Raw genomic sequence first — 25,675 nt, forward strand, 5'->3', positions numbered from 1 at the left:
ATAATAAGTGAACAAACAGGCAGGAAAAATCTGCTAAAGTTTTTAAGCAGAGGGAAGGGATGGGAGAAAAGGAAGGGATAGAAATGTTAAAACTCTAGTGCTGGAGGAAATAAAAGCACATCCCATGCAACTAACAGTGTTTCAAATCACCAAAAAGAAAAGAGAGAATTATGACAAAATCATCAGTCAGCCTACAGACAGCTCAAACTTTGGGAGGCAGTATGACTTAGCAACAGCTAGATTCAACGATGGAACGAAATCAGTGAGGGCAACAGTAATTAGTCATTTGTTCCAAAGGATTAGTTTCTAGATTATTAAGGCTTGAGTGGCTGTTGAAAATTAGTAATAGCTGTGCAGAAATCGTGCTCTACCTGCGAAGGGGAGAAGGGTAGGCTTTTGACAGGGGAACGCTTGGGAGTTGAGCTGCTGACGTCAGCAAATACGAAGGAGCTAGAGTCTCCAGGGGCCAAGGGGCTTGCCTGGCCCCGCTTTTTTCGTAGGATGACCAGTGGAATTGTGCTGTGCCTCGAAGGAGGTAAGGGCTTGAGTGGGTCAAGTGAACCCTCATTCAACTTGAGTTTGTGCACCCTTGTGCTAGGCTCTCCTGCAGGTCTAGTCACACTGCCCTCTCTTTGCTGAAGCTGTAGGGCTTTGCCTGCATGATGTTGGCTAGGTGAAAAATCTGCTTCTTCAAAGAATTCAAAACTGCTGAAATCACACCATGCTGAAGAATCCTGAAACAATGTGGGAGGCACAGAACTTTGAGACGGTGTGTGCATGTTGTGTGCCATCACCTGAAACACAGCGCTGAGAAAGAGATGCTGACGTTGGACAAAACACCTGGCCCTCTTGAGAAATAGCTTCAGGATTCACAATTGTTCTGGTACACTGCATGGCAGGTCCACCGTGCTGCCTGCAGGCTGGTCCTGCGTATGTGCCGCAGGGACACCCCCCGCCCCCCTCTCTCACCCCCGGTACGCTCTTATTTGCATGCAATCCAAAGCAAAAAGGAAACCTGTTCCAGATGGCACATTTTGGCAAGGTGCATCCCATTTGATGGATATGCAGTAAATGCTTTTTAGCGACAAAGGAAATGAACCGAGTATCTACTTTTTAGGTTCTGCACTCACATCTGCTTCACTAAAGATGGTTTGTCTTAGTGAACCAATTGGGGCTGGTATTCAATAATCAATGTTTTGTGGCGAGAGCCATGTACCACTAATAAACTCTTACTACTTCAAATACATTGAAAGACTGCTTTAAGTTCTGAGTAAACGCAATTCTTAATGTGCTATCCGAAAGCAAAGCACAATTCTGAAGAAACACAAAGAAGTAACAAAGTAAAATAAATTAAAAATAACTCAAATATCATTCCATAACCCAGGATCTACTTATAGGTCATTAACTTACTATTGTAAAAAATATGCATTTTGAAGGAAATGCATGAAAAGCTACCTTTTATCTGGGTAGTCTATGAATTCAGATCTCTGAAAAAACATATATGCAAAGGCTAAAATCATACTTTTACATTAATATATGCTAATAACATGGTATTTGCTATAGAAAATGGCAATCATTTGAGAAATGGGTTTCCTAATTCACCTTCAAAAACATTAACTTGCCTTAACAATTCTACTTACAGAATCTATAAATTGAAGTGTTTCTGCAAATTCTAAGAGGTTCTTAACATTATCCAGAATGGTGCCTTGGTGGACGATCATGCACCTTGCTGGAGAGGCACTTTCTTCAGGTAGGGAGCCAGGATCCACAGGCAGAGATGGAGTGGAGTGGTGTTCTTCCAAACAGGAAACAGGTGCACTGTCCCCATGAGGTCTGGTGTGGTCAGCGATGGTGGTGCTGTGCCACCCGGGATAGCTGCACGTGTGGTTCTGGGTCTAAGGCGGGGGGTGGGGGAATAAAGAAAGAGCGGGGAGAAGAAAGGGAGAAGGAACTAAGCAATGAAGTTGCACAAGGTATCAGATGCTGTTGGAGGAAAGATAAAAGTAGTTGCATCATCCAAAACTTGCGCCTATGAAACAGTTGTCAAGATGTTTCCTTTTATCGATGCAAGACCCTGCTTTTTAATAGTGTTATGGTCTGTCACCTCCGTGCGTACCCTCACTGTCATCATTTTGCTAAAACTGCAAACAGAGGGACTGTGTCACAAAGTACAAGTCTCACACGGACTATCTTCAAGATCTACTTTAACATACCTTCCAAAAGGCCATACAGAGTTGCTGAGAATAAGAGTTGTCCTATTCTCCTTCTAACCTACAGAAAGGCCAGGGGACTCCAGAGTTAGAGGTGCTTTTATCTGCATATGTTCTTGTTGCTTCTATCCCCTCTGAATGTTACCGATTGCACGGATGCACTGAAGGGCTGCCAAATCAACGTGGTTAGGAAAGCAGAAGAGCACATTAACCGAAGTCTCCTTTCAGCATGACCACGCAACAGGGAGACATTGCAAAACATGAACTAAAGTTAAAAAGTGGTCGAACTAACATATGCACATAATTATCTTATTATTTAACCCCAAAGGAATCAACTCCTAAGAATCCCTACTGGGTATCACGTCTTTTATTCTCCTTGTTGCTTGACTACATAGGTTACATTGGGGCGCCTGGCTGGCTCAGTCGTTGAGTGTCTGCCTTCGGCTGAGGTCATGATCCCAGGGTCTTGGGATCGAGCCCCGCGTCGGGCTCCCTGCTCCGTGGAGAGCCTGCTTCTCCCTCTCCCACTCCCCCTGCTTCTGTTCCCTCTCTCGCTGTCTCTATCAAATAAATAAATAAATGAATAAATAAAAATCTTTAAAAAAAACACCCAAAACTACAGAGGTTACAAAGTACATGCTGCTTTCTCAGTTCACAGCTCAACCACCAAAAAGGATGTCAAAATTCAGTAGTGTATGAAAGTATGGAAATCTAGGTTAAGAAAAATAATAGAAAAAGAAAAAGCGTCAAATGAATAGGTACCAGACAGGTAACAGAGCTTTGTAAAAATTGCAGATTTTTCATTCATTTATATCTGTTAATTAGTCTTTGAATGGATAACAGTCCTGAGAAAACAAGAAAATCGATGGCGTCCACCACAAGTGGACTCTGCATTTCTTTTGCCACATGAAAGGGCTACTTTCAGTTTGGTCAATATACGCTGGGATCCAACTGCATTTTAGCACAAGCGACTTCTGTTCCAACACTGTTAACGGATCTACAGTCTTGGTTAGTGTAATAGTTAGAAAAGAAGGGACAAGAGACGGAGGGCACTGGGGTGAGGCTGCTGTCCCCCCGATTCAAGCACACGGTTCTCTTCTTACCGGGAGCACCTGCTGTCCTTTGAGCTCATTCTCAGTTGACATGAGGAGCAATTCTAATTCCTTTATTCGCTTTTCTTTCTCAGGGTCTTCATCATTATAGTGTCTCTGAAATTAAAAGTGAAGGCAGAAAAAAATTCAAGGGCCTGATTGGAAGCTGCAGATACAATGGCTGTGGCCCCCAGTCATGAGGGACCATTGGGCCCCAGGAGCCTCAGCGTGAAACCAACACCAACTGAATCCGGCCATTGTACAAAGCTTTGTGAGGGTTATTCCAGACGTAAGGGAGGTGATATGAAATCTGAGGCTCGAGTGGGCGCTCACTGATGTGCTGGTTCACCTGATAACATCAGAGAACCAGAGAATTCCTGAGCAAGTTTGCTCTAGAAGTGAAGATTGGTAGCTTGCTGGCCAGAACTCCACCCACCTCTCCACTATTCCCTCTTTTTTCTTTACTTCAGTTGGTCAAGTGAAAGTAAGTGTTTAGATGAAAGAAATAAAGCGTGTCTTAAAAAAGTTTGCTTTGAACAGCCAACGAGTTTCTTTATGAAATGGTCTTCAAATGATCTTACCTGAATGGCTGCAGCAGCAGGCTGAGGGACATTGACTATATTTACATGTAACGCTACAGGATATGGGACATGACTGGAGACCTAGATCAAAAAGGCAGACAAACAAAGGCCGTGTCATTCATGGTCACATAGGCTTTAGGGCACTTGGCTTCCTGAGGTTTTGCTCTAGGACTGAGGAAAAACAAAACAAAATAAAACTCTACTGATAAAATTCACACACACACAGAGAAGAAAAAAAAAAACAAACAAACACCCTCTAATTTGAAATTTTAGCCAGCCTTTAAAAATGGCTAAATAAGCAGTTTAAGCAACATAAAGAGATTTAAAGTGCTCATTGATCTTGATGAGAAGTATTCCTTAATTAGAGAAAAACACAATGAAAAATATAACCTAAAAAGCATTCATGAATGTATGAAAGAAGTCATGATGGGAAAAACTGATGGCTCTAGCTATTTATAATAGAAATATTTTTCTTGGAATAATCATGAGTTTTAGTAAAGAGCACAGAACCACCTATGATAGTTCATTCACCTGAGACTTTTCTGGAAAGTCTGTAGTCAAATGAATGGAACAGATAGAGAAGAGTAAAAATTATTTAGCAATATATTTTGAATATAATTTGCATATGAGCTCCACATTCTTGGCTAAGTTTCACCATCTGTTATTGTTAGTTTTAAGATTAAAGTTTATTGATCTTGTCTTTATTCTCCTTATTTTTTTTTTCCCAACCATTATGGAAATTTTTTTTCCCTGAATAGAAATATCTGGCAATTAGGAAGGAATCACACTGATCCAAAGGAGGATGAAAGAAGACATCAGAAAATGGTGTCACAAACCTGCTCCTGACCCAGAGTAAGTAGGTAAACATGACCGGAAGGAATACGTTAAGACATTTCTGCTAGATCACTACCAGAATCAAATTTACAGAATCAAACTTGTTGAATTTCAGTGTCAAACGATCTCCTCTTTAAGTTTAATATTACATTCACTTTTCATTTTGGAAGAGGAACACAACAGCTCCAAAATACATCTTCATTCCCCTCTTCTGCTTCAGCAAGAGCTTGTTAAGTAAATTTACATTCAAAAGCTAATCTGATCTGAAGCACTTAAAATCCAACAACCTGGACTCCAGTCTTCACAGTGGGCTGTGTGACTCTTTGCAGATCACTTAACCACCTGGCTTCTGGGGATGTGCCCCCTGATAACAACACCTCCCCCTATCTACCTCAAAGGCTGTAGGTGGGGATCAAAGGGGATCATGTTTATGGAAGTTTTCTGAAAAGTATAAAAGTGTGAAGTATTATTACTTCTACCTGGAGCTAAAATCACCATCTCTCTCAGTAAACTAAATTCTCAGAAATGGCTTACATTTTGTGCTTCAGAAATGTGGTAATAGGAATAGTCATTATTCACTGAGGGCTGGCCAGCCGGAGGGAGATGAGCCGAAGGTGGAGTATGAGCAAAACCCATCAAATGGCTGTTCTTCTGGAAACTGGTGGCCACTGTTGGTGGGCTGGCTTTAGAAGACTCTTGCAGATAACCTTCCTGCTCGACCTTCCGACGCATTGTAGAATTCCAGTGGTTCTTGATAGCATTATCAGTTCTGCACAGAAATATATCACATAAGAATTTTACAAACAAAAATTTCAACTCAGATTACAGTTAATGGACAGAAAACTGTTTCGAACAGAGACCTTTCCTTCTGGTCTTTTGGGGTTGTTGTTGTTTTAATTGCTTTAGTCTTCTGGACCTCTGAAAAATCATGCTTCCCCTATTACCTAATTGAAAATCCATAGATTTTTCTCATTACCCCATAGGGAACATACATGGACTTCTAGAATTTTTAAATTCTTTAACCACTTTGTTTCCTTGATAAAAAGAGTTATTTTCAGTGCGACCACCCTTCATGTTTATTCTGACTGTTCATGGTCCAAGGCTCTAATACAACTTAGAGATCCAGCGGTTCTAGAAAAATGGCTCCTTTGACTATGTCTTAGCAGGGCCTGCCCACCACAACAGGCACACAGTAAAGTTTGGTGAATGATAATGATGGGCTACTGCCTCACTGTCCGCTCTTTATCTCAAATGGCACTAGCCAGAAATTTTGAGTCAAAAAAAAAAAAAGGAAAAAAGAGAAAAAAGAAACTCTCACCTCTTGACATCCACCTCAAACTGTTCTATCACCAGAGGTGAGAATGGAGAATGGGATCCAGAAGGGAAAGATGCCAAGTCCTCATATATTTTCAAACTGCAAAGCATTTTTACTAAAGTCTTTCAATTCTCAGGAAAATAGTTTCTCAATTCAAAAAAAAAAAAAAAACCGTTTTAAGCCTCCCTTTTACTCTTTTGATGGGGGTGGGGGAATGTATGCTAAAGAAAGAGGAAGTTCAATCGCCCCTTAAATTTTTACAAGAATCAACAGCATATCCTCTCAGGCCAAATGGGAGAAAAGGCCTCCTTTTGGCAACCTCTTGGATTCTCTGAGCTGATGCTGAATTCTCCATGAGGGAGGAAATGCTCTGGAACGCCACACAAGAACTCTACATCAACCATCAGAGCCAGAGCCTTCTTTGAAAGGACCCTTTCTCCAATTTTGAAGCTCAAGAATAAAATTTATTAAATATTTTCTATCTTACATTATTTACATAAGATTTATAATGAAAAGTATTTTCCAAATTAAAGAAAATTTGTTTATAAACTATTCCAGTGGGGTAATTGGGACAAAAATGAGCATCTACAGATGTCCCTAATAATGAGGTCATTTTTGTGCCTTGTGCATTAAAAGAAAGCATAACACTGACCTTATTTAAAAACCTGAAAGCAGTATGATAATTCTAGAAATACTCTATTTATTTCTTCAAAGGAAGAAAAACGAAGCCAAGTGGTAGAACGAAATGAACGCTAGTAACAGGAAAATGACAGCTGAGCTTCTGGTCACTTCACCAGCTGCATGAACTCAGAGCAGCGACAAAATGTCTATCCTCAGTTTCCTGCTATGTGTTTAGAGTTTTATAGTTTACAAAGTGCTTCGACGTTCATTTTGTTTGATACTAACATGGGCCCTGGGAAGTAGGCTATTACTCATTTTGCAAATGGAGCAATGGAAGCTGAGGGAAGTTCGATGACTTGGCCCAGAGCTCACTGTTGGGTGGATTCTGGAAGTCCTCGACCAGAGAAACGCTAAGAGCTCCTCCAGTTTTAAAATCTATGGATCTGGCATATCTAATGAAACACTTACGATCATTGGAATGTAATTCACTCACCATACATTTAAAACAAAATGTTCAATACCCACTCCCTCGTTCTTCCCAATCAATATATTTTTTGACATATTATTACCGTCCAGGCAGTAGCTTTGCGATTTCTGCCCATCTGTTCCCCAGTCTCTTGTGTGCCTGGTAAATAATTCTGTCTTCCTCTTCTGTCCAGGAGGTTTTCTTAACTTCTGGATTCAAGTGGTTATGCCACCTCTCCCTACATTGTTTTCCAATTCTCCCCTTTAAGTGCTTGGCAATAACAGACCAACGTTTCGGACCGTATTTCTGTACAAGCTCTATCACCTTCAGATAAACACACAAAAATAACCTATGTTTTAATGTTATGTAATGACTCAGTGTAATCATTCTTCAGTGTTACAAGATCTTTAGAAAATGTCTAAGAATCTGCTTTCATTCATTGGAAATATGGGAATAGAGTCCTCTGCTTCCTGACACTTTACCTGTTTCCTCTAGTTGGCAAACATTCAATAAAGATGTCTTGGGAATATTCTGAATTGTGATTCACACACCAGTGAGGAAAGAACTTACTCTCTGATCTTCTTCTTTGGTCCAAGGACCCTTGATGAGCTCAGGGTTTAGTACTTTCTGCCATCGGTGCTGGCACTGCACATCTGTTCGATTCTAGACAAATAACAAAGTATGAGCTGTCATATAGATATGATGTGATAAGCACATGAAGACTTTGTTGTAGTGTGAAACATACATAGACAATACACACATTCAGGAACATTTAAGACACACATTCAGGAACATTTTAGGGCATGTTTGGAGAGCCTACCTATCACTCATTACTTACAGTTAAAAAACATACAAAGAATATATCAAAATTGCATTTAAAATTAGCTTTGCCATATGAACTGAAGGACCACATACTGTACACATCGCTGTGAATTTAACTTAACCTTATCCTCAGCCCGTGGAAGTACCTCTATGGACAAAGACTAAGACTTGTTAGTGATTCCACATGAAGGTCAGGCTTTCATGGAAACCTACTCTAAGTGACTCAAGTTTGCTTCCCATTCAAACTAAGAGATGTGCTTCAATTTAGGGCCTCGGGTATTAATACTGCAGAACAAAGATGAATAAAGAGAGGCCCTACATTACAAGAGAGTGTAATCTTACAAGAAAAAAAAAGACAAATATATAATTAACCAATAGAAGGCAGAATTTGATCCACATGCAAGAAGAAACCAAAGCAAAATGATATTGGGCTGAGAACAGAAGCATCTCCTTAGGAGGGGAAATTATGTTTCCTAAGGAGGAGTCTGGAAAAGCTCTTGATAGGGACTTGGGAGGATGGATGGAACATTCTAGGAGATGACATCACCAAAGACAAAAAGCCCAAAGGAGGGAAAGCAGAAATGAATTCAACGAAACCTGCTCACAGAGAGGAAGTAGGAAACAGAACCGGAGCTGTATGTTGGGGCCATGTGGAAGGACCCTGTATGCCAGGTCGGGGCAGTGTACTTAATTTGTGAGACTCTATGTCACTGCTGTTGATTTTGAAAAGTTCAGGGACAGCTGCATTTTAGGAAGCTCCATGTGCCAACAACGTTTGGGATGGATGGAAGAGTGGAAGGCTACAGGCAGGGAAGCCAGTTAGGAAGCCACTGTAAGTGTCCAGAAAAGAGGGAAGGGGGCCGGACCTGTCGGAACAGCAAGGAGGATGGGAAGAAGGGGCTGACTGAGAAAGGAATTCCAGATTCCATAGTCACTGCTTGGCTGTAGGAGACGGGAAGTGGGGTAAGTCAAAAAGGATAAACCGAAATTTTCAGCCAGGGTATCAAAAGTATGGCCATCGAAATAAATAGGAAATTTAAAAGAAGCTAACTTGAAAATGTCAGGAGTTTTGTCATCCTACCATATAACAAGTCATCAGAAAGCTAAATTACATTATCCTAATAAATAAAAAGATAAAACAAGAGGCAAAGTTTTAAAAAAAAAGTTGTAAAAATCCTTTAACAATCTATTTAGAAACCCCAATTATATGCATTACAATATAAACTATAAACGATAAGTTTGGATGAGGCAGTTCTCCCCCTACTTCTTATATATGAGAGAATGTGTAATGGCTTAATGCCCTTTCCCAGGACATAAATGCTGGGTTCCTTTTATAGAAAGAAAAAATTACAAACTTACCGGGAGATAATTGGCAATAACTTTCCAGTCATCTGTTCCATTCTGTTCCACCAGCTTCTTTAGTTTTTCATCCTAAGACATTTAAAGTTAATCCTAGGATATCAGGCATTTACTGTATAACTTTATTCAATTAAGAGTAAAATGGAGCCAATCTAAGAATCCAATCCAGAAAAAAACCCTCAAAAATATCCAAATACAACAGATATTAATGTAATATACTGGTTTAAAGCATAGATTTATTTAGAGTCTGACAGACCAGAGTTTGAAACTTGACTTAGCTATTGACTAGTTAGATGGGCTTGGGTATATCATTTTGCTTTTCTGGGCCTTAATATTGTCTTCTATGCCGTGGGAATGCTGATGTCAATGTGGTTCATTGGGGATTACATGAAGTAGCTATGCAAAACATTAAACATAATACCTGGCTCACTGAATGTTTAGTATATGATAACTATTAAAAGTTTTGTTTGATGGGAAATAAAATAATGAACTCCAATGTTAGAGTCAAAAGACATTTAACTATGACAATAAATAGGATCTTGAGTAAGAAACGATTCAAGTTCTATTTTAACATTTAGCTAGTTCAACCTCTTTCATGCAAAAAATGGAAGATCACTTTTTAGATTAAATTTGAAGGCACGGATAATGTAAGAAAATAATTTCATTTTTGCATCAATATATTCACAATTTAAATGAGGCCAAACTTATCAGAACACTGAAGACACGAAACATCAGGGAGAAATCTTTCAGTTCACAAGTGTCTTTCTAAACACGTTCTTTCAAGTGAAAAAGAACCCCCACGTTTCTGCAAAGGTAACTTTCACACACAACATGGGTCCTTGTAGGACACAGACACAGGAATTAGGAAACCAGTGTTAACAACAGAACTTCTATATCTCTCAGGATCATCTAAGATCACAACCTCCACAGATAAACTATGAATTTCCTATGGAGCTCACTGGTAATCCCACCTGCCTATCAAGAAGGGCTCTGTTTTAAGTGAAGTAGGGTGGAATGAAACAGAAGAGTTAGTATCATTTATTCTAATGTAAAATCCTCTAAAATCAGTTGCAAATTTTTTTGAAAACTTTAAAGAAAAAGCAATTTTCCCCATACATGAATAATTTTGCTCCTTAAGTATTGTTCCATTTGTACAAAGATCAAGCTTTTGATAAGCTAGCAGAAAAAGAAAGGTGGGAAGAAGACACATCTCCATCCATCACTGAAGGCTGTTAGAATAGACATTCATGTATATGGCTCTGTGAAATATACATCACAAATGTTAAATCCATTATGACAAGATGAGTTCTGTGAGTATTTTGTTTCATACTTTTGTTTTGGGAAATAGCAATTCATTCATTTGTACAGAGAACACTTATTAATATCTTCCTTTGTGTCAAGCGATCCTGGGCTCAGGGAACACAAAAAGGAGCAGACATTTAGCCCTGCCCTCAGCAGATTTGTTGTTCGTCTACTGGGGGAGGCACGCATGTTACAGCAGTCATAAGTAAGAATGTGTATCCAATGCCTGGAGGATGCATCCGACCTGCCTGGGGAATCCAGGGAGGACCTCGCAGAAAAGGTGATGTCTTCACAGGTGATAAAAAAGTAGTAAGAAGTAGTGCAGCAGAAGGACAAGAACACAATTTGCAGAGAGAAAAACACAGATGAAACCTAAAGTGAGAAGGAGGGGACATTCAAAGAACTATGAAGAGTTTCGAAGCAGATGGTATAGAGTACACGTTGCGGGAGTGGTGAGAGGTCAGCATGCTGCTCTGGGCAGGCCAGGGTAAGATTTCAAAGAGCCAGCTAATGAGTTTGAGCACCTGTAGTTTAGCTGAAACATTTTTTTCCATAAATTGATACACCCTAGGTTTGTTCCATGTTTTGATAACATGATTAGTTACCTCTTCCCTGGTCCACCTAGTTTTCCCCAAGTGACGCTTTCCAGACTTAGGCAGCAGCCCATCATAGTCATGATCACACATCTCAATGTCTTCATCATCCTCGTCACTACTGTATATGCTGCAGAAATAAAAAATGGGCAGACGTGGACTGAAACCAGAAGACTTAAACTACTAGGTAGCAAAATTTACATGAAAACTCAATCTTTTCAAAGGTTATGAGGATAACATTTTGAAAACTTGCACAACAAGATTGTTTTCTGCCTTCTGTTGCTCTAGTATTGCAAACTGGTTCTGCTGTTAGTGGTATCCACAGATACGGCCAAGGACCTGGCACTTTCTTATTGCTCTACATGTTTAAACCTGCTGAGACTGTTAGGCCAGTGACAAGTTACACATTTGGCAACCTTCCAACCAATGAAGGTTTAAGTTGAAAACTTAATGTTAAGGACAATAGAAGAAACAAGAGCCAATTTCCTTTATATAACCACACGCTAAAAATCTTTGGCATACATCACATCATTTAAATACTATTTCTCCACAACAACAAGCAACTCAATGATGTTACTCCAATGGGGCTGGTGTTTTATTTAGAGAAAAAGAATTCAAGAAGTAATACACCCAACAGTACAATTATAGTCATCCCTTAAGGATGAGAAGATTAAGAGAATGTAAAAGGAAAGGATTTACAAAACCCGAGGAAGGATAAGGCCATTGCGTGATCAGACTGCTTTGTACACAACATTAATATCCAACAGCTCAAAACTGCAGGCCAGTTGATCCAACTTGTGGCCGCGATGACAATAGTCAGTCTCCTAAGTAACTAAATGAGTAATTAGGCCACTTGGTAGTCACACTCTTACTTACTTTTTTTTTTCCTATTTCTGACTGAATGGTATTTGACATCTCCTAAAATGTACCTAATTCAAAACTAAGGGATTCCCCCGAATGCCTTAGTGTTTTGAAGAGAGCCTTTTCTTTTACCTAGTAGACCAAAACTCTGAATTTTGATGACTTTTGAAGTAACTCTACACTTAGTGTTTATTAATCATATACCAAATAGATGACAGTAATGTTAACAGCCAGTAAAATTTATAGTTTACTTTTTTTTTTTAAAGATTTTATTTATTTATTTGACAGAGAGAGACATAGCGAGAGCAGGAACACATGCAGGGGGAGTGGGAGAGGGAGAAGCAGGCTTCCCGCTGAGCAAGGAGCCCGTTGTGGGACTCGATCCCAGGACCCTGGGATCATAACCTGAGCCGAAGGCAGACGCTTAACGACTGAGCCACCCAGGCACCCTATAGTTTACTTTTAGTTGTAATTTTACTTATAAAACATAAGATATGTTATCTTAAATTCTGTCTTAATATAAGATATTAATATAATATAAATGTACCTTAAATATCTTAAATTAGACTCTTAGAAACTTCACTAAAATTTTTCATTGTAATATTGAGAAATCCAGCAAACTGAGAATAAAAATGACATAGAGAAACATCATAGTGCCAATTATGATTTTTATACAGGTTTTGTCTTCCCAAACTAACTTAAAAGTATATATTACTCACCCCTTACAAGTCAAGCAAAAGTGCTTTCCAAAAATCCTGAATTTGAGGTACTTATAATTTAAAACTATTATTTTGGGCATAATCTGTAAGTCCAGGATTCATGGTGCCAAGTAGGATGTGATCCAAACTCCAAATGCCACCACAAAAGAGATCCCTAAGCTGTATTTCTCTAAGCTGTATTTATAATCTACAATCATTTTTTGTTGTCTATTCTTTTAAACAAGAGTCTCATCCTGTTCCCCACTGTCAATAAGAGGCTCTAAACAACAGATTAATAAATATAATAGATTCCCGCTAATAAAAAAACACAAGCATCAGAAGATAAATATATACATATCATAATCCCAGAGCTGTCAGTCGGCATCTTTCGAAAGGTTCACAGGGAACTCCTTGGAAAGCCCCCAAATGAAGTGGCACCCTTATGAAATATCAGAAAAGCAGGGTAATCTGAAAAAGGAGTCACAGATTCCATTTACTTTAACGTTGTAGGTCTGGCCGGATCTGGAGATTTTCAGAAGTGAGAAACTACATTTTCCAAACTAATAGTAATTGGGCATCTTTCTCCTGGAAATAGCTCACCTCTCAGGAACAAGCAACAAATGCGGCGGCCCATAGGGGGCAGCCAACGTCAGGTGAGAAAGGATAGGCATCAAACAGGACTAGAGTTCTGGATGTCAAGGTGCCAGTCCTAATTCTGCCTCCACTTCCCTGCATGACTTGGACAAATCACTTCCTCTCTCTCAGGACCTCAGTTCCTCGCCTTTACCTAAGGGCTTGGATTCTATTAGTAAGGTACTTTCCAGGGCTAATAAATGATGATTTCATGTCTTCCGTGCTTCTTCAAAATTCAGCACAGAAGCAGAGATGAGCAAAACCAGAGTCTTGGGGGAAAACGTGGTGTGGGACTTCTGCAGGTCCTGAAGAGACCATAAGGGGAGCAGGGCGAGCCCAGGGCTGCTCATAGTCTGCTCCTGGGGCCATCAGCAGGTTTGGCACCCGGGCGAGCTTTTGAGCTTTGCAGGCGATGCCCTCGCTCTAAGTTGTCCCGGTAGCCTAAATTGCACGACTAATTTCTACTAAGGACCTGAAATAAATTTTCCTTTATCTGCTCCGACAAGCTCTCAGACTCAACAGTCAGAGGACTTTCAAAGGTTGATTTCTGGCTTGATGCACTCGACTCCCCACCTGCTAGACCTGGTGTGGTTACAAGAGTACAACTATGAATATTACATTCTGTCAAGGAAACAAACCGTGCAAAGAAACGAAAAAGAAAAGAGGTGTTGGGGGTTGGGAAGAGGGAGGGGAGCGGGAGGAAGTGTCTTGTGGCCGCTACTGTGATTCTAGAAAAGGGGTTCAGACTCATTTCGCTGACCTGGTTAATAATCCCTGCCAAGCTGACGCTCGCCCAGCAAGAAACGGCTTTGAGCCCGCAGCCGGGTTTCTCTTCCCCCTGGGGCAGGTTCAAGGCTCCCGCCCCTCCTGGCCGCCACCCTTCTCCGCTACCTGGGAGCTGCAAGGAACCTGCGCGGCCCCGCCCCACCCGGCCAGCAGAAATCGCGGGGCGCGGAGTCTGCACCGCGCCTCCTCCCAGCACCCCTTCCCAGCTTCCTTCTCCTCCTCCTCCCAGTTTCTGCTCTCAAAAAAAAAAAAAAAAAAAAAAAAGGTGGCCACCGCTGTTAAGTCCCAAAGGCGAAGGTGAAACCACTTCAGGGGCAGCACCCCGCCCCGCGTGGCCGGGCCCTGGGTGAGGCATAGGAAGCCCAGGCCCCCCCCAACAGGTCGTCTCCCTTTTTCTCCGGCACCCAGCCATGCCTAGGCGCTGCTCCCCGCCTGGCCAGGCCCGGCCCGAGGGTGCAGCTGCACGGCCCAGGCCCACACCCACGCTCCTTGCAACTTCCTAGCGCTGCGCGGGGACAAGCGACAGCCGGTTCAAAAACAAATAAGTACATGAAAAGCAAACAACCCGAAGGAAAAGGGGTTGGATTTGCTTTGCCTCCAGGGGCTTATACCAAGAACCTCTGAGCAACGGTCGGCCCGTCACCCGTCCTCCTCCCGGGCGACCTAAGGCGGCGGGAGCAGGGCGTGGAGAGGAGCGGCAACCTCAGCCGCTTCCACGTGTGCGCGCCGCGCCCGGACCTATTGCCCCAGCGAAGAGGGATTGCGTCCTGGTTGCGCGGCAGCGGCCTTGGGTGCTGCCCGTCTCCGTCCTTGTCCGTTGAGTGGCAACCGTGACGGCCGCTGAGCTTGTCCCCGCACCCGGCGGCTCGCAGGGAACTCCGGCGCGTCCAGTCCGGGAAGTCCAGAGACCAGGGGAAGCGGGAGCGCCAGCGACTGACAGTTCGGACGAGTATTTCCCTCCTCCTCTCCCTCTTCCCCTCGGTGCAGCCACAACGTGAGGGGACTTCACCCATCATCCCGCCGAGAGCCTCCCCAAGTGCCGGGACATGTGCAGCGCGGACGCGTGTGAGTGCGTGTGAAGTGCTTGCATAAGAAATAAAAGCCTCCCAGAGTACTATGAGAGCTTTAAAAACCAGGGCTTAAAACAATTTGCCAATGTAGAGACCCTTTTCCTCCCTAAAACCTTCCTTGCAGCCGCCTGTCAGCTGCCGCTCTTCTTCGCCTCCATAAAGAATGAATGAAATTTAAGGAACTACCTGCAGCTACTAAACAATCCGGCATTTTCCCTATATCTGCCATATGCTCTGCACTTCCAAGTCCAAACATATCGCAATGCATCCACCAATTACGCTGCGACTCCCTCGCCGACGCCCGCGGCATCAAGTCAGGGACCTAGTGGGCTCCCCGGGGCTGGTGGGCACCTCTCTGGCCCCGGCTGCTTTTTTGCCCTCTAGAGAGAAACGTATCCCCGCGCAACTTGTAAAATGAGCCTCAGGGCATGCTTCCTGACGTCCTGATATATTTCCCGCATAGGCTCTTCCATTCAACAGTTTCACTCGCGGCTTCTGCTGCAGAGGCAGAGGCTCTAGGTCCTCGCAGGATCTGACAGCCCGGCAGAAGATCCGGGAACGCATTCCCACCTGCTCTCCGAGCGCCTGGTGCCCCGAGCGCCCCTGCCCGCGGCCGCCCGTCCGGGCTCCCCGTTACCTGTGTCGGGGTCTCCGGGCCATGGCGCGGCGGGCGCGGGGCTCAGCTGGGAGCCGCGGGAACCGCTCGGGGCTGCCGCCTCCCGCTGCCCGCCGCCTGCCTGCGTCCCTCCCCGGCTGCGCAGCGGCGTTCCGCACCGCCGGGGCGAAGTTTCTCAGGAGAAAGAGGAGGAGGAGGAGGAGGTCGCGGAGGAGGAGGAGAAGGAGGAGGAGGAAACAGGTTGATATTAAAATGTAAACTCTGTAAACAGAGATGCCATCAAACAAAGAGCTTTGGACACTCCCCCTCCCGCCAAATCTGGCGCCCCTGCAGTGCGCACGCGCCCTGCCCGCCGCCTCCGCGGTCGCCTTGGCTGCCGCCCGCCGGGCTGCCGGGCAGGCCGGGCCGCTGCTCCCCTTCTCCTCTCGCGCCGCCGCGCTGCGCCTAGCGCGCCGCGAGGCCCGGACGGCGCGCGGGCGGGGAGCCCGGGGCTGGGGAGGGGCGGCCGGGGGCCGCGGCGGCGCCTTTTCTTGCGCAAACCCCGCTCCCGGGGCTCGCGCCACGTCCCGCTGCTACCGCGCCCCCCCCCCTTGGCGGCCGCGCCACCGTCGCCCCACTCGGCGTGTCCCAGGCACCAGCGCCCGAGCTCGCCGGGCTCTGACTCACTGTCGTGGGGGCGGCAAGGGCCGGGGGGAGGGGGAAACTCCTGCATGGGGGTTTGGATTTTAGGCAGGGTGTAAAATTCAGCTCTCTGGAGATGGGGGAATGGGGGGTGGGGAGGAGGAGAAGGGGACGGAAGCATGTGTTTTCACGGGACGTTTGGCTTTTTTTGTTTTTGTTTTTAATATCTCTAACTTGTTAGTGACAAGGGACACTTAAATACAAGTGGGGCTGCAGCTATCACCGTTCCATATGGGGCATCCGGGGGGAGCTTTCACTCCTCTCCGAGATCCTGGAGCCCACACAGCCCACACTCTCCTCCGTGTTGTCACTAGCGCTTCACTCTCACCCGGGCACACGCCCGGCCCCACCCATCCCGCCCCGCGCGGGCGGCGCCCACCGCGCACCTCGGCCCCTGCACCACTCTTGCAGCGCGCGCCCGGGATCGCACACCTGCAAAATCCATGGGGTTCCAAGCAGAACTAAGGAAACCCCACGTGTGATTGCATGGTTTTAAAAGTTAAGCGGTTTGTGATGCAGAGGTCGGTATCCAGGCTTAGGGTAGTTTGGGGGCTCTGTTTTACGAGATAAAAATCATTGAAGTCTTTTGTGTTCATTTAACTAGGGGCTCCTGGAGAAATAAAGGGAGAAGATGAGTGCTGAATTTATAAGGATTGATGATTGGGGGATTTTAGGGGAGTTTTAGTTTTACTTCCGTTTATAGACTTATACCATTGGGGATTTTTTTTTTTCATTCTCTGTATACACTTAATTTATTTTTCCTTTAATCTTATAAGTTTGAGACTTCTGCTGACTGGGTTTGTGGGTGTCCCATGTGCCCCGGCAGTTTAAACTTAGCTCAGAAAGCATTTTTCTTACTAAAAAAGCATTTTCTTGCAGAAATGAGTCATAATTTTATTAAATGGTGAAGCATGCTAGGTTTCAAGACTTTATCTGGTGTTTTAAACTTTGTTTCTTAAAAAATTGTAATATAGTTTAAATCCTTATCAAAAAATGTTAGTTGCTAGCAAGGTTTTAACATTACTTTCTTCATGAGAAAAAAATAACACTGAAACAAAAATTACTGTGAGATATTTTAGTTCACAATTCTGAAAGACAAGTCACTTGCAAGTTAATATATATATATATTTTAAAGTGTTTGTTTTTAAGATTTTATTTATTTATTTGAGATAGAGAGAGAACATGAGTTGAGGGGAGAGGCAGGGGAAGAGGCAGAGGGAGAGGGAGAAGCTGACTCCCTGCTGAGCAAGGAGCTTGCTGTGGGGCTGGATCCCAGGACCCTGAGATCATGACCTGAGCGGAAGGCAGGTGCTTAACCAACTGAGCCACCCAGGTGCCCCGCAAGTTAATATATTTTTAAAGCCAATATTTATTTGTAGATTCTATAATAAAGTTTCTTTCTCTGTATCAAAAATAAATAATAAAGAACAAACATGTAGAAATTACTCCGAAAGGAATTACATTCTGTCTTTGGGATTACTTTATGAATCCAACAGGTGTGATTCCCAAGCTGAGCCTCTTCAGCACAGAGTATAAGAACCCTCCCGAAAATAAGTTCATGTTTCCCAAGATAATTAGGAGGTACAATTGCTCTATGATTCTTAAACTCCTTTTAGGTAGAAAGATATCAAATTCAGTTTTATTCCCTTTGTTTACTTTGTGCATCGTTTTTCTATGTGTTTTGAAAATGTATTATATTTTCATTTCCCAGACAGACATTTTGAGATGTAGTTGTATATTTTTCCTCATATGTGTAATGTAAGCATGGTCCAATAAAGAGTATATGTGTGCAATGATTCTTACTAGGCTAATGTGGGATATATTGCCACCTGATAAGTATATGGAAGGATAGAATCAAATGGAGTTATCATAAATTCTTGTATAGATGAAAATATATTTTCAAAGCTGTTACATAATGTTTACTATAACTACACATTTATTCCCTCCACTTGTAATTATTACAACTGCATTTTTAGATGAGAACTTTATATATTTCATCACTCTTAATTTTTTTTTTTTTTAAGATCTGCCACACCAGTTATTTTAGCTGGGGCTGGGCTGGGATAGGGCTAAATTCAGATACAGACTTTTATTTGCGTTGCATTAGACAGGGGTCAGCAACTTTTCTGTAAAGGGCCAGATAGTAAATGTTTTAGACTTTGTGGGCTATATTGTGTGTCCCTTTCTTTCCTTCTTTTTTTTTTTAAATAATTTTTTGAAAATATAAAAAACATGTTTAGCTTGAGGGCCACATCCAGCCTGCAGGCCAGAGTTGGCCAACACTGAAGAACTGTGGTCTTCGATCTTTAGTGTGTATCACAAACACTGAGTGTTCTGGTGAAAAATATACAGTCCCAGGCGGTGCCCCTAGAGACTATGATTCAGTAGGTCTGAGGTAGGGCCTAGGAATCTGCATTTTAAAAAAGTACCCACGTGTTTTTCATGGAAGTGGTTTCTAGACAACTCGTTGTAAGAGAGATGACAAGAGGGTTCAATACACTTTTACCTTTGCCAGTTGTTTCTCATCACCTTCCCCCACCTCATTCTTTTTCACCTCTCCTCGGCTAAGGATTCAGTCTCTCCAATCCAAAATAATTTAAGTCTGTGAGAAAGTTGATGCCAGGGACCACAGGGCTGTGGCAGCCTATTCTTTCTTCCTTTACTGCTGAACTTCAGCCTCAGATTTGAACTTGAAAGGAAAGGAATCACTTATCCCTTGCTGATCATCACTAGGATTCTCCTCCATGAGAAAGCAAGCATTTACGCTAACCATCAGGGAATGGCTGAAAGGAAGAGAGATGTATAAAAGGTACAAATGTCAGCTTTTTTGCTTCTGACTGTTGAGAAATCCTGAGCATGTGGTGGATCTTTAGTACCTGTGGTCAGTGTCCCAAAGACAATGAGGCTTATCAGTGGTGGTGGCAGACCGGCCTTCTGGGGCTCCGTATCTCAACGGCCCACCTCTCCTCACCTTCTCAACACATTTTAGTTCAGAGCATTATTAAAAGAGAGATAATTACAGTAAACACCAAATGGTTACAGTACAGACGATTCTTGATCATTTCAGTTAATGAATGACAGCGGTAGCATATAGAATTGAAATCCATAGGTTTGAGATAAAGTTCATGTCAGCTCACAACAAACCTTTTGGTAATAACAACTGGGGAAGTGCTACGTTAGTGCAACATGTTTCATAGAGCCTCTATATTAGATAGTGACCAAATACATTTTTATCTTTAAATGATTTCTGGGTTTGGCACCTCCTTTGGCATTTCCACTCTCCAGATTATATATTCCTCAGACAAACAACCTGCCTATTTTCATCACCATTTGAACTGAATCTTGGTTAAAAGATACGAGTTTTTCCATGGTAAGAGAAGGGTGTTCCAGAGGAAGAGAAAACTGAACAGAAACACAGGATCAGTAATCACAAGGCATATTCCACGCACAGGGAACAAGGAGCTGTCTAGATTTGCCTGGGGCAAGGAGAGCTTTGAAGGTCGGACTGGAGTTTCAGAGCTGTGCGTTTGGAAGATTAATCTAACAGTATGGTCAGATAGACTGTAGTCAGAAGAAAATGAAGGGGAAGAGTTCAGGTAATTGGTCTGGACTAGGACAGTGACCCTAAATGGAATGAAAAGGAGAGGGTAGATCAGAAGAACACTGGCCGGGCAGAAGCTTCAAGACTTAGCAACTGATTGGATGGCTATTGGAGGCACCATTCACAGAAATAGGGAAGTCAAGAGGGGAAGAGAAGTGTGCGCTATGGAGATTCAAAGAGGAAAGTGAGTTTAGATTTCAGTATGTTAAGTTTGTGGTTTCTTATGGAAGAGATCCGGGTAGAGTTGTTCAGCAGGTGGCAGAGAGCGTGGGACCCCGGCCTACTGGAGACGTCAGGCAGAATTTTGTGAGCCACTTGTTAGACACAGACATGATTAAAAATTAAATGTTATAAACCTACAATTAAATATATTGTATTTCAAAAAAGGTAATAAATATTTAAAAGTCATAATCTCCTAATTCTTTTTACTACATTTTACGAGTATGTATGCTCTTGGGGTAATTTCCGCAATACATCTGCATTATGGAAATACTATGTAACATATACTAATGTGCATGTCTTCCCAGTTTTGTGTTCAGTGAAGTCATCCGGGTAGCCGGGCTTGGCTATGGTTGGAGTATTTATACCACAAAAAGTGACAAATGCTACAAATAAGGGCTCCCCAACCCCATAAAACCTGTTGTTAAACATTTACCAGGGCAACACTGGAGAAATACTCTATTTAAGAGCCATGTGCATGAAGGCAGTAGTTGCATTATATTGTGGATTTGCTAATATGCATTTGTGTAGGGAGATGGTCAAGGGAAAGTCTTTGGAAAATATTTAAGAAGTTGAAAAAGTGAGGTTGAGACTGAGTGCAGGGGCTAGGAGAAGAGAGCTGTTGGAGAGTAAAGAAAGTTTTCTAGACATGCGTACGTAAATGTTTTTGTCTTTTCTTCTTTTGATAGACTTCTATATTTTGTCAACTGATTTTGAAAGGTTTTCATTTACTTTGAGAAAAAATATTTATTGGACAGTTCAAGCATTTTTGTCTGTGACTCATAATAACAAACCCATTTTGCCTCCCATCTCAACACACACACACACCCTCACTTAGAGCTAAGAAAAGTTTATAAAACAATATTACCTCATACTACCAACCATGCAATCTATTCTATTATTCTATTCTATTCTATTCTATTCTATTCTATTCTATTCTATTCTATTCTATTCCATTCTATCTCATTCCATCCAACTGATTCTATTCCATCCTATTTTAAATACATCTGGTCATGAACCCTGCCTTGTTTTTGTGCCCTGGTTATGGGTACTGAAGCATAGTTTGAAAAATACTACTAAGAGTTTGAAGGCCTTACCTCTTTCTGCTTTAGGAAATCTGCTTTAGGAAATTGCTCACCTTTTCCCAAGTGATAGTCCTATCTTTTCAAAGCTTTGAGGAAAAGTCCTGAAAACCAGGGGTTAAGCGTCTGCCTTTGGCTCAAGTCATGATCCCAGGGTCCTTGGATGGAGTTCCTCGGGGAGCTTGCTTCCGCCTCGGCCTTGGCCCTCCCCTTCCCCTGCTTCTGCACTCGCACGCGTGCGCGCTTTCTCTCTGTCAAATAAATAAATAAATTCTTTAAAAAAAAAAAAGTCCTGAAAACCAGTTTACAGACGTCATTTTTCTCCCATCTCTTCTCACAACCGTTCTAGCCAACTCCTCCTCCCTCTCCACACTCGCCCCACGTATGTTGTAAAAGAGCAGATTTCAAAGTCAGTGGACAAAATAGCAAGCTTTTATTAATAGAGATCTTAACAGCAACAACAACAGTAACACCTACATGGTTACTGGAGTAACTAAGTAACAAGGTTCTTTGTGCAGGCAGGATACAACTTCTCTGAGTGTCATATTCCAAACTTTCATAATGAGGAGATTATAGTAGAGAGCTTTAAGGGTGCTTCCAGCCCTTAATTCTCTGTTTCTCCCTAAAATACCTGGGCAGCCCATTTTACCTCTATCTACTTTACAGTGTTTCCACAGTTCCTTTTTATTGGTAAACATATGGAGACCATCTACTCAGTGTTAGGCACTGTGCGAGGCATGGGCTTGCAGACACAAGCGGGCCTTTGCTCGAGAATTCTTGCACGTTCGGGGCCTCTTTTCCATGCCCATTGTTACCACCTCCTTCCAGATGATCATTGCTTCAGCCTAAACTAGCACAACACCCCCTCACTAATGTTCTCCCTTCTGAGCTCTTTCTCCCCGACCTATTATCACCTCACTGCAAGCACAAGCTCACTGTAACCCCTTTTGGCAGTTTAGTCATCTGGTTAAAAATCCTTAACTGGCCCCTAATGTTGGGAAGATAAGATCTGAACTCCTTAACTTGGCATTTTCTGTCTTGAGCTGGCTTTGGCCTCCGTGCCTACACAACCTTACCCTCAGGGGTGATGGTATTTAATAACTGGGATGGCTCAGGTACCGACCAATCCGAATGGGCGGCAGCCACAGGCAACCTGGAGAGCTTGACTGGGGCGCACCGGCTGACTTTCTGCTTTACAACACAAGCTACCTTCCAACCTTACCTTCTACCAGGCCCTGGTCATTCTGCTTCCTCCCCAAGAAGCCATTGGCAATCTGAGGGCCTTTACTTACACCATGCCTCTCGCCTGCAATGCCTTCCTTCCTCTTCCTTACTTACTTAAGTGCCCCCCATCTTTCAGGCTCCGCTGAAGCCCAAAATGCCTTCTGAAGTTCTCCTAGGCTTCCCCGCTCCACAATCACTGCTCCCACCTGTGAGTCGTGTTAATGCCCACCTTTCCTGCCTTTTATTGAGCATATGGCCTCCATTGCCTTTCTTTGTTATTTATTTACTTCCTTTATCTATATCTTTGATTATTATAATGTGCCTTATCTCATCTTGTGTCTTGATTATAAACTAGAGGGGAGAGACAGTATCTTCTATCTATCTTTTTTATTTTTAAAGATTTTATTTATTTATTTGACAGAGAGAGCGAGTAAGCACTAGTAGGCAGAGAGGAAGGCAGAGGGAGAGGGAGAAGTAGACTCTCCAATGAGCAGGGAGCCTGATACGGCGCTGGATCCCAGGACCCTGGGACCATGACCTGAGCTGAAGGCAGCCGCTTAACTGACTGAATCACCCAGGTGCCCCTCTTCTATCTTTCTATATGCTCAGTTCTAGAACTGGGTCTTGAGCGCAAGTGCTCACATAAATGTTTTGTGCAATAACAATTGATGAGGAATTAGTTGGAGCTGTTGTGTGTTTGTGTTTAAAACATACGTAATAATGCCTTACCTTTGGGTTTTAGAGTTCGCAACAGGCTTTGCCATATATTACCTCATTCAATCCTTACAGCAGTTCTTGTCTTTCTGCTACCTACATTTTTTTGCCCCCCCCCCCCCACATACCATTTTTTCCATTTTTGGGTGGGGGTAACTGAAATTGAGACAGGTGAAGTGATTTACCCAAGTCCACACAGAAAATAAATTGAAGAGCTGGGATTGTTTAAACGCAGGTTTTTATTCCAAATCTTGAGTGCTTTCCACTGCTCTATGGTAGGCTCCAACTTTAATTCTTAGACTTTGATGTTCTTGTCATTTTTCTTGAGTTGTGAATCCCTCCCATGGATTAAATTCTGTCCTCAGGCAAAGATTGGTAACCTTACAAATTATATCAATGCCATCATTTTAATCTCAGTAGTAGTGCTTTATTTCTAATATTTGTAAAGATTGCTGTCCTTTTGGTGAATTGACTCTGGAGCTGTTTTCTTTCAAAGCCTGTTTTTTTTTTCCCTCCATATATAATTTTTCTGAATTCCTCTCCTGCTCTATCATTGTAAATTTATCTCCATTTATTTACTTTAATATCACTTTCTACAATATTAAACCCTATTTCTTTACCTCAAGTAGCCATCCATTTTGAAACTAGTCATAAAATCAATGAGTGCTTAATTCCAGCAAGTATGAAAAGCTTTCTTAGTCTTTTTCAAAATGATTTGGTAAGAACCGGCATCTTTTCTAATCACTGGTATATCTTTCCTATTTCTCTCTCCCTTTCCTTTCTCCTTCCTTTCTCCCTCTCTCCCTCCCTCCCTCCCTCTCTCTCTCTTATCTGAACCCACAGTCTAAGGAAGGGAGGGTTGGGAGGAAAGGAGGAAGGACGGGAGGAAGGAAGAAAGGAATAGCTTTAGGATAGTTATTACTGTTCTTTGGCCCTTCACATCAAGTGGACTTCATAATTTAAAATGTCAACCTATGGGGCACCTGGGTGGCTCAGTCGTTAAGCGTCTGTCTTCGGCTCAGGTCATCATCCCAGGGTCCTGGGTTCGAGGCTCTCATCGGGCTCCTTGCTCCGTGGGGAGCCTGCTTCTCCCTCTGCCTGCCGCTCCCCCTGCTTGTGCTCTCTCCCTCTTTCTCAAATAAATAAATGAATAGGTAAATCTGAAAAAAATTTTAAAAAATGTCAACCTGTTAAGATAAAGTATACTGTAACTCTTCTCTTTTCATTTAAACATATTGCTAGAAATATAAAAAGTTTGTAGAAGTGTGAAACCAATACTACAATGTTGTGACATCTATAAAGATTACATATATTGATTTACTTTTCCTAGTGTTAGTTCTAGGAAATAAATAAAAGTAGTTAACTGGCCTATGAAAAAAGCCATTCTCAGGATTATCTTAATTTGGTTTAAATATTTGTGTAAAGCAAAACATTTTACTTTTTTGTAAAGAAAATATCCTTTTTTTAAATTTATTTTTGTTTACATTTTTTAAAAGATTTTAATTATTTATTTGAGAGAGAGAGAATGAGAGATAGAGAGCACGAGAGGGAAGAGGGCCAAAGGGAGAAGCAGACTCCCTGCTGAGCAGGGAGCCCGATGCAGGACTCTATCCCAGGACTCGATCCCGGGACTCCAGGATCATGACCTGAGCCGAAGGCAGTCGCTTAACCAACTGAGCCACCCAGGCGCCCGAGAAAATATCCTTTAGAAAAACTATGTCTAATTGTTTCTAATCCTTTGGATTAAAATTTTGAAAAACTTCCAAACTGATAGCTCTGTGGGAATATGGGGAAGCTAATCTGATCCTGTTTTAGGGTACAGCCTGACTGAGAAAACTTTTGTAATGAAAGGCAATATTTTGTTGAAAAATATCAGGTATGTCAAAGTTCTCCTATAAAAGTTTTAATTTCTTTTTTAGTTGAGATTATATATATAGTTTCTTTTCTGAAAGCCCTGTTGGGGCTTTTTCTTGCTTTAGATACCTGAGAGTTAATGATATCTTCATAGAACAATTGAAGAGCAATGCAAATGCAAACTACCTTGAGAAAGAAGTTACTTTTAATCTTTAGACTATTGGACTTTTTATTTAACAATTTGATTTATATGGATAGATGAAGGTGGTGTTACTAATGTTTAAAATTTTTTAAAAATCTCATTACAATGTACTTAGGAGTACTTTTAAGTATGTGAATATCAGAACTTTCATGATGGTAATGTTGATTCAAATCCCAAATAGTAAATAGGTTCCTTTGAAAATGTTGCATGGGAACAAATCTTCTTAATGCAAAACCTGAT

General features: G+C 42.3%; 1 protein-coding gene across 2 annotated transcripts in view; it reads right to left on the reverse strand.

Moving 5' to 3' along the window:
* Nucleotides 1-16,085, reverse strand: part of MYB (MYB proto-oncogene, transcription factor) — a 35,201-nt gene extending 19,116 nt beyond the window's left edge. Inside the window, exons 1-10 of one of the 2 annotated variants that reach the window (XM_027602466.2) lie at nucleotides 15,880-16,085; nucleotides 11,207-11,324; nucleotides 9,300-9,371; nucleotides 7,689-7,781; nucleotides 7,222-7,442; nucleotides 5,251-5,485; nucleotides 3,883-3,963; nucleotides 3,314-3,418; nucleotides 1,641-1,895; nucleotides 372-734 (exon numbers count right to left, since the gene is read on the reverse strand). In XM_027602466.2, the coding sequence (XP_027458267.2) occupies nucleotides 372-734; nucleotides 1,641-1,895; nucleotides 3,314-3,418; nucleotides 3,883-3,963; nucleotides 5,251-5,485; nucleotides 7,222-7,442; nucleotides 7,689-7,781; nucleotides 9,300-9,371; nucleotides 11,207-11,324; nucleotides 15,880-15,902 (1,566 nt within the window). In that variant the 5' untranslated portion in view covers nucleotides 15,903-16,085. The remainder of the gene's footprint in view (nucleotides 1-371; nucleotides 735-1,640; nucleotides 1,896-3,313; nucleotides 3,419-3,882; nucleotides 3,964-5,250; nucleotides 5,486-7,221; nucleotides 7,443-7,688; nucleotides 7,782-9,299; nucleotides 9,372-11,206; nucleotides 11,325-15,879) is intronic. The other variant, XM_027602467.2, reaches the window with a different exon arrangement.
* Between the last annotated feature and the right edge of the window lie 9,590 nt (nucleotides 16,086-25,675).

Source organism: Zalophus californianus, chromosome 7, assembly GCF_009762305.2.
Source record: "Zalophus californianus isolate mZalCal1 chromosome 7, mZalCal1.pri.v2, whole genome shotgun sequence".
NCBI lineage: Eukaryota > Metazoa > Chordata > Mammalia > Carnivora > Otariidae > Zalophus > Zalophus californianus.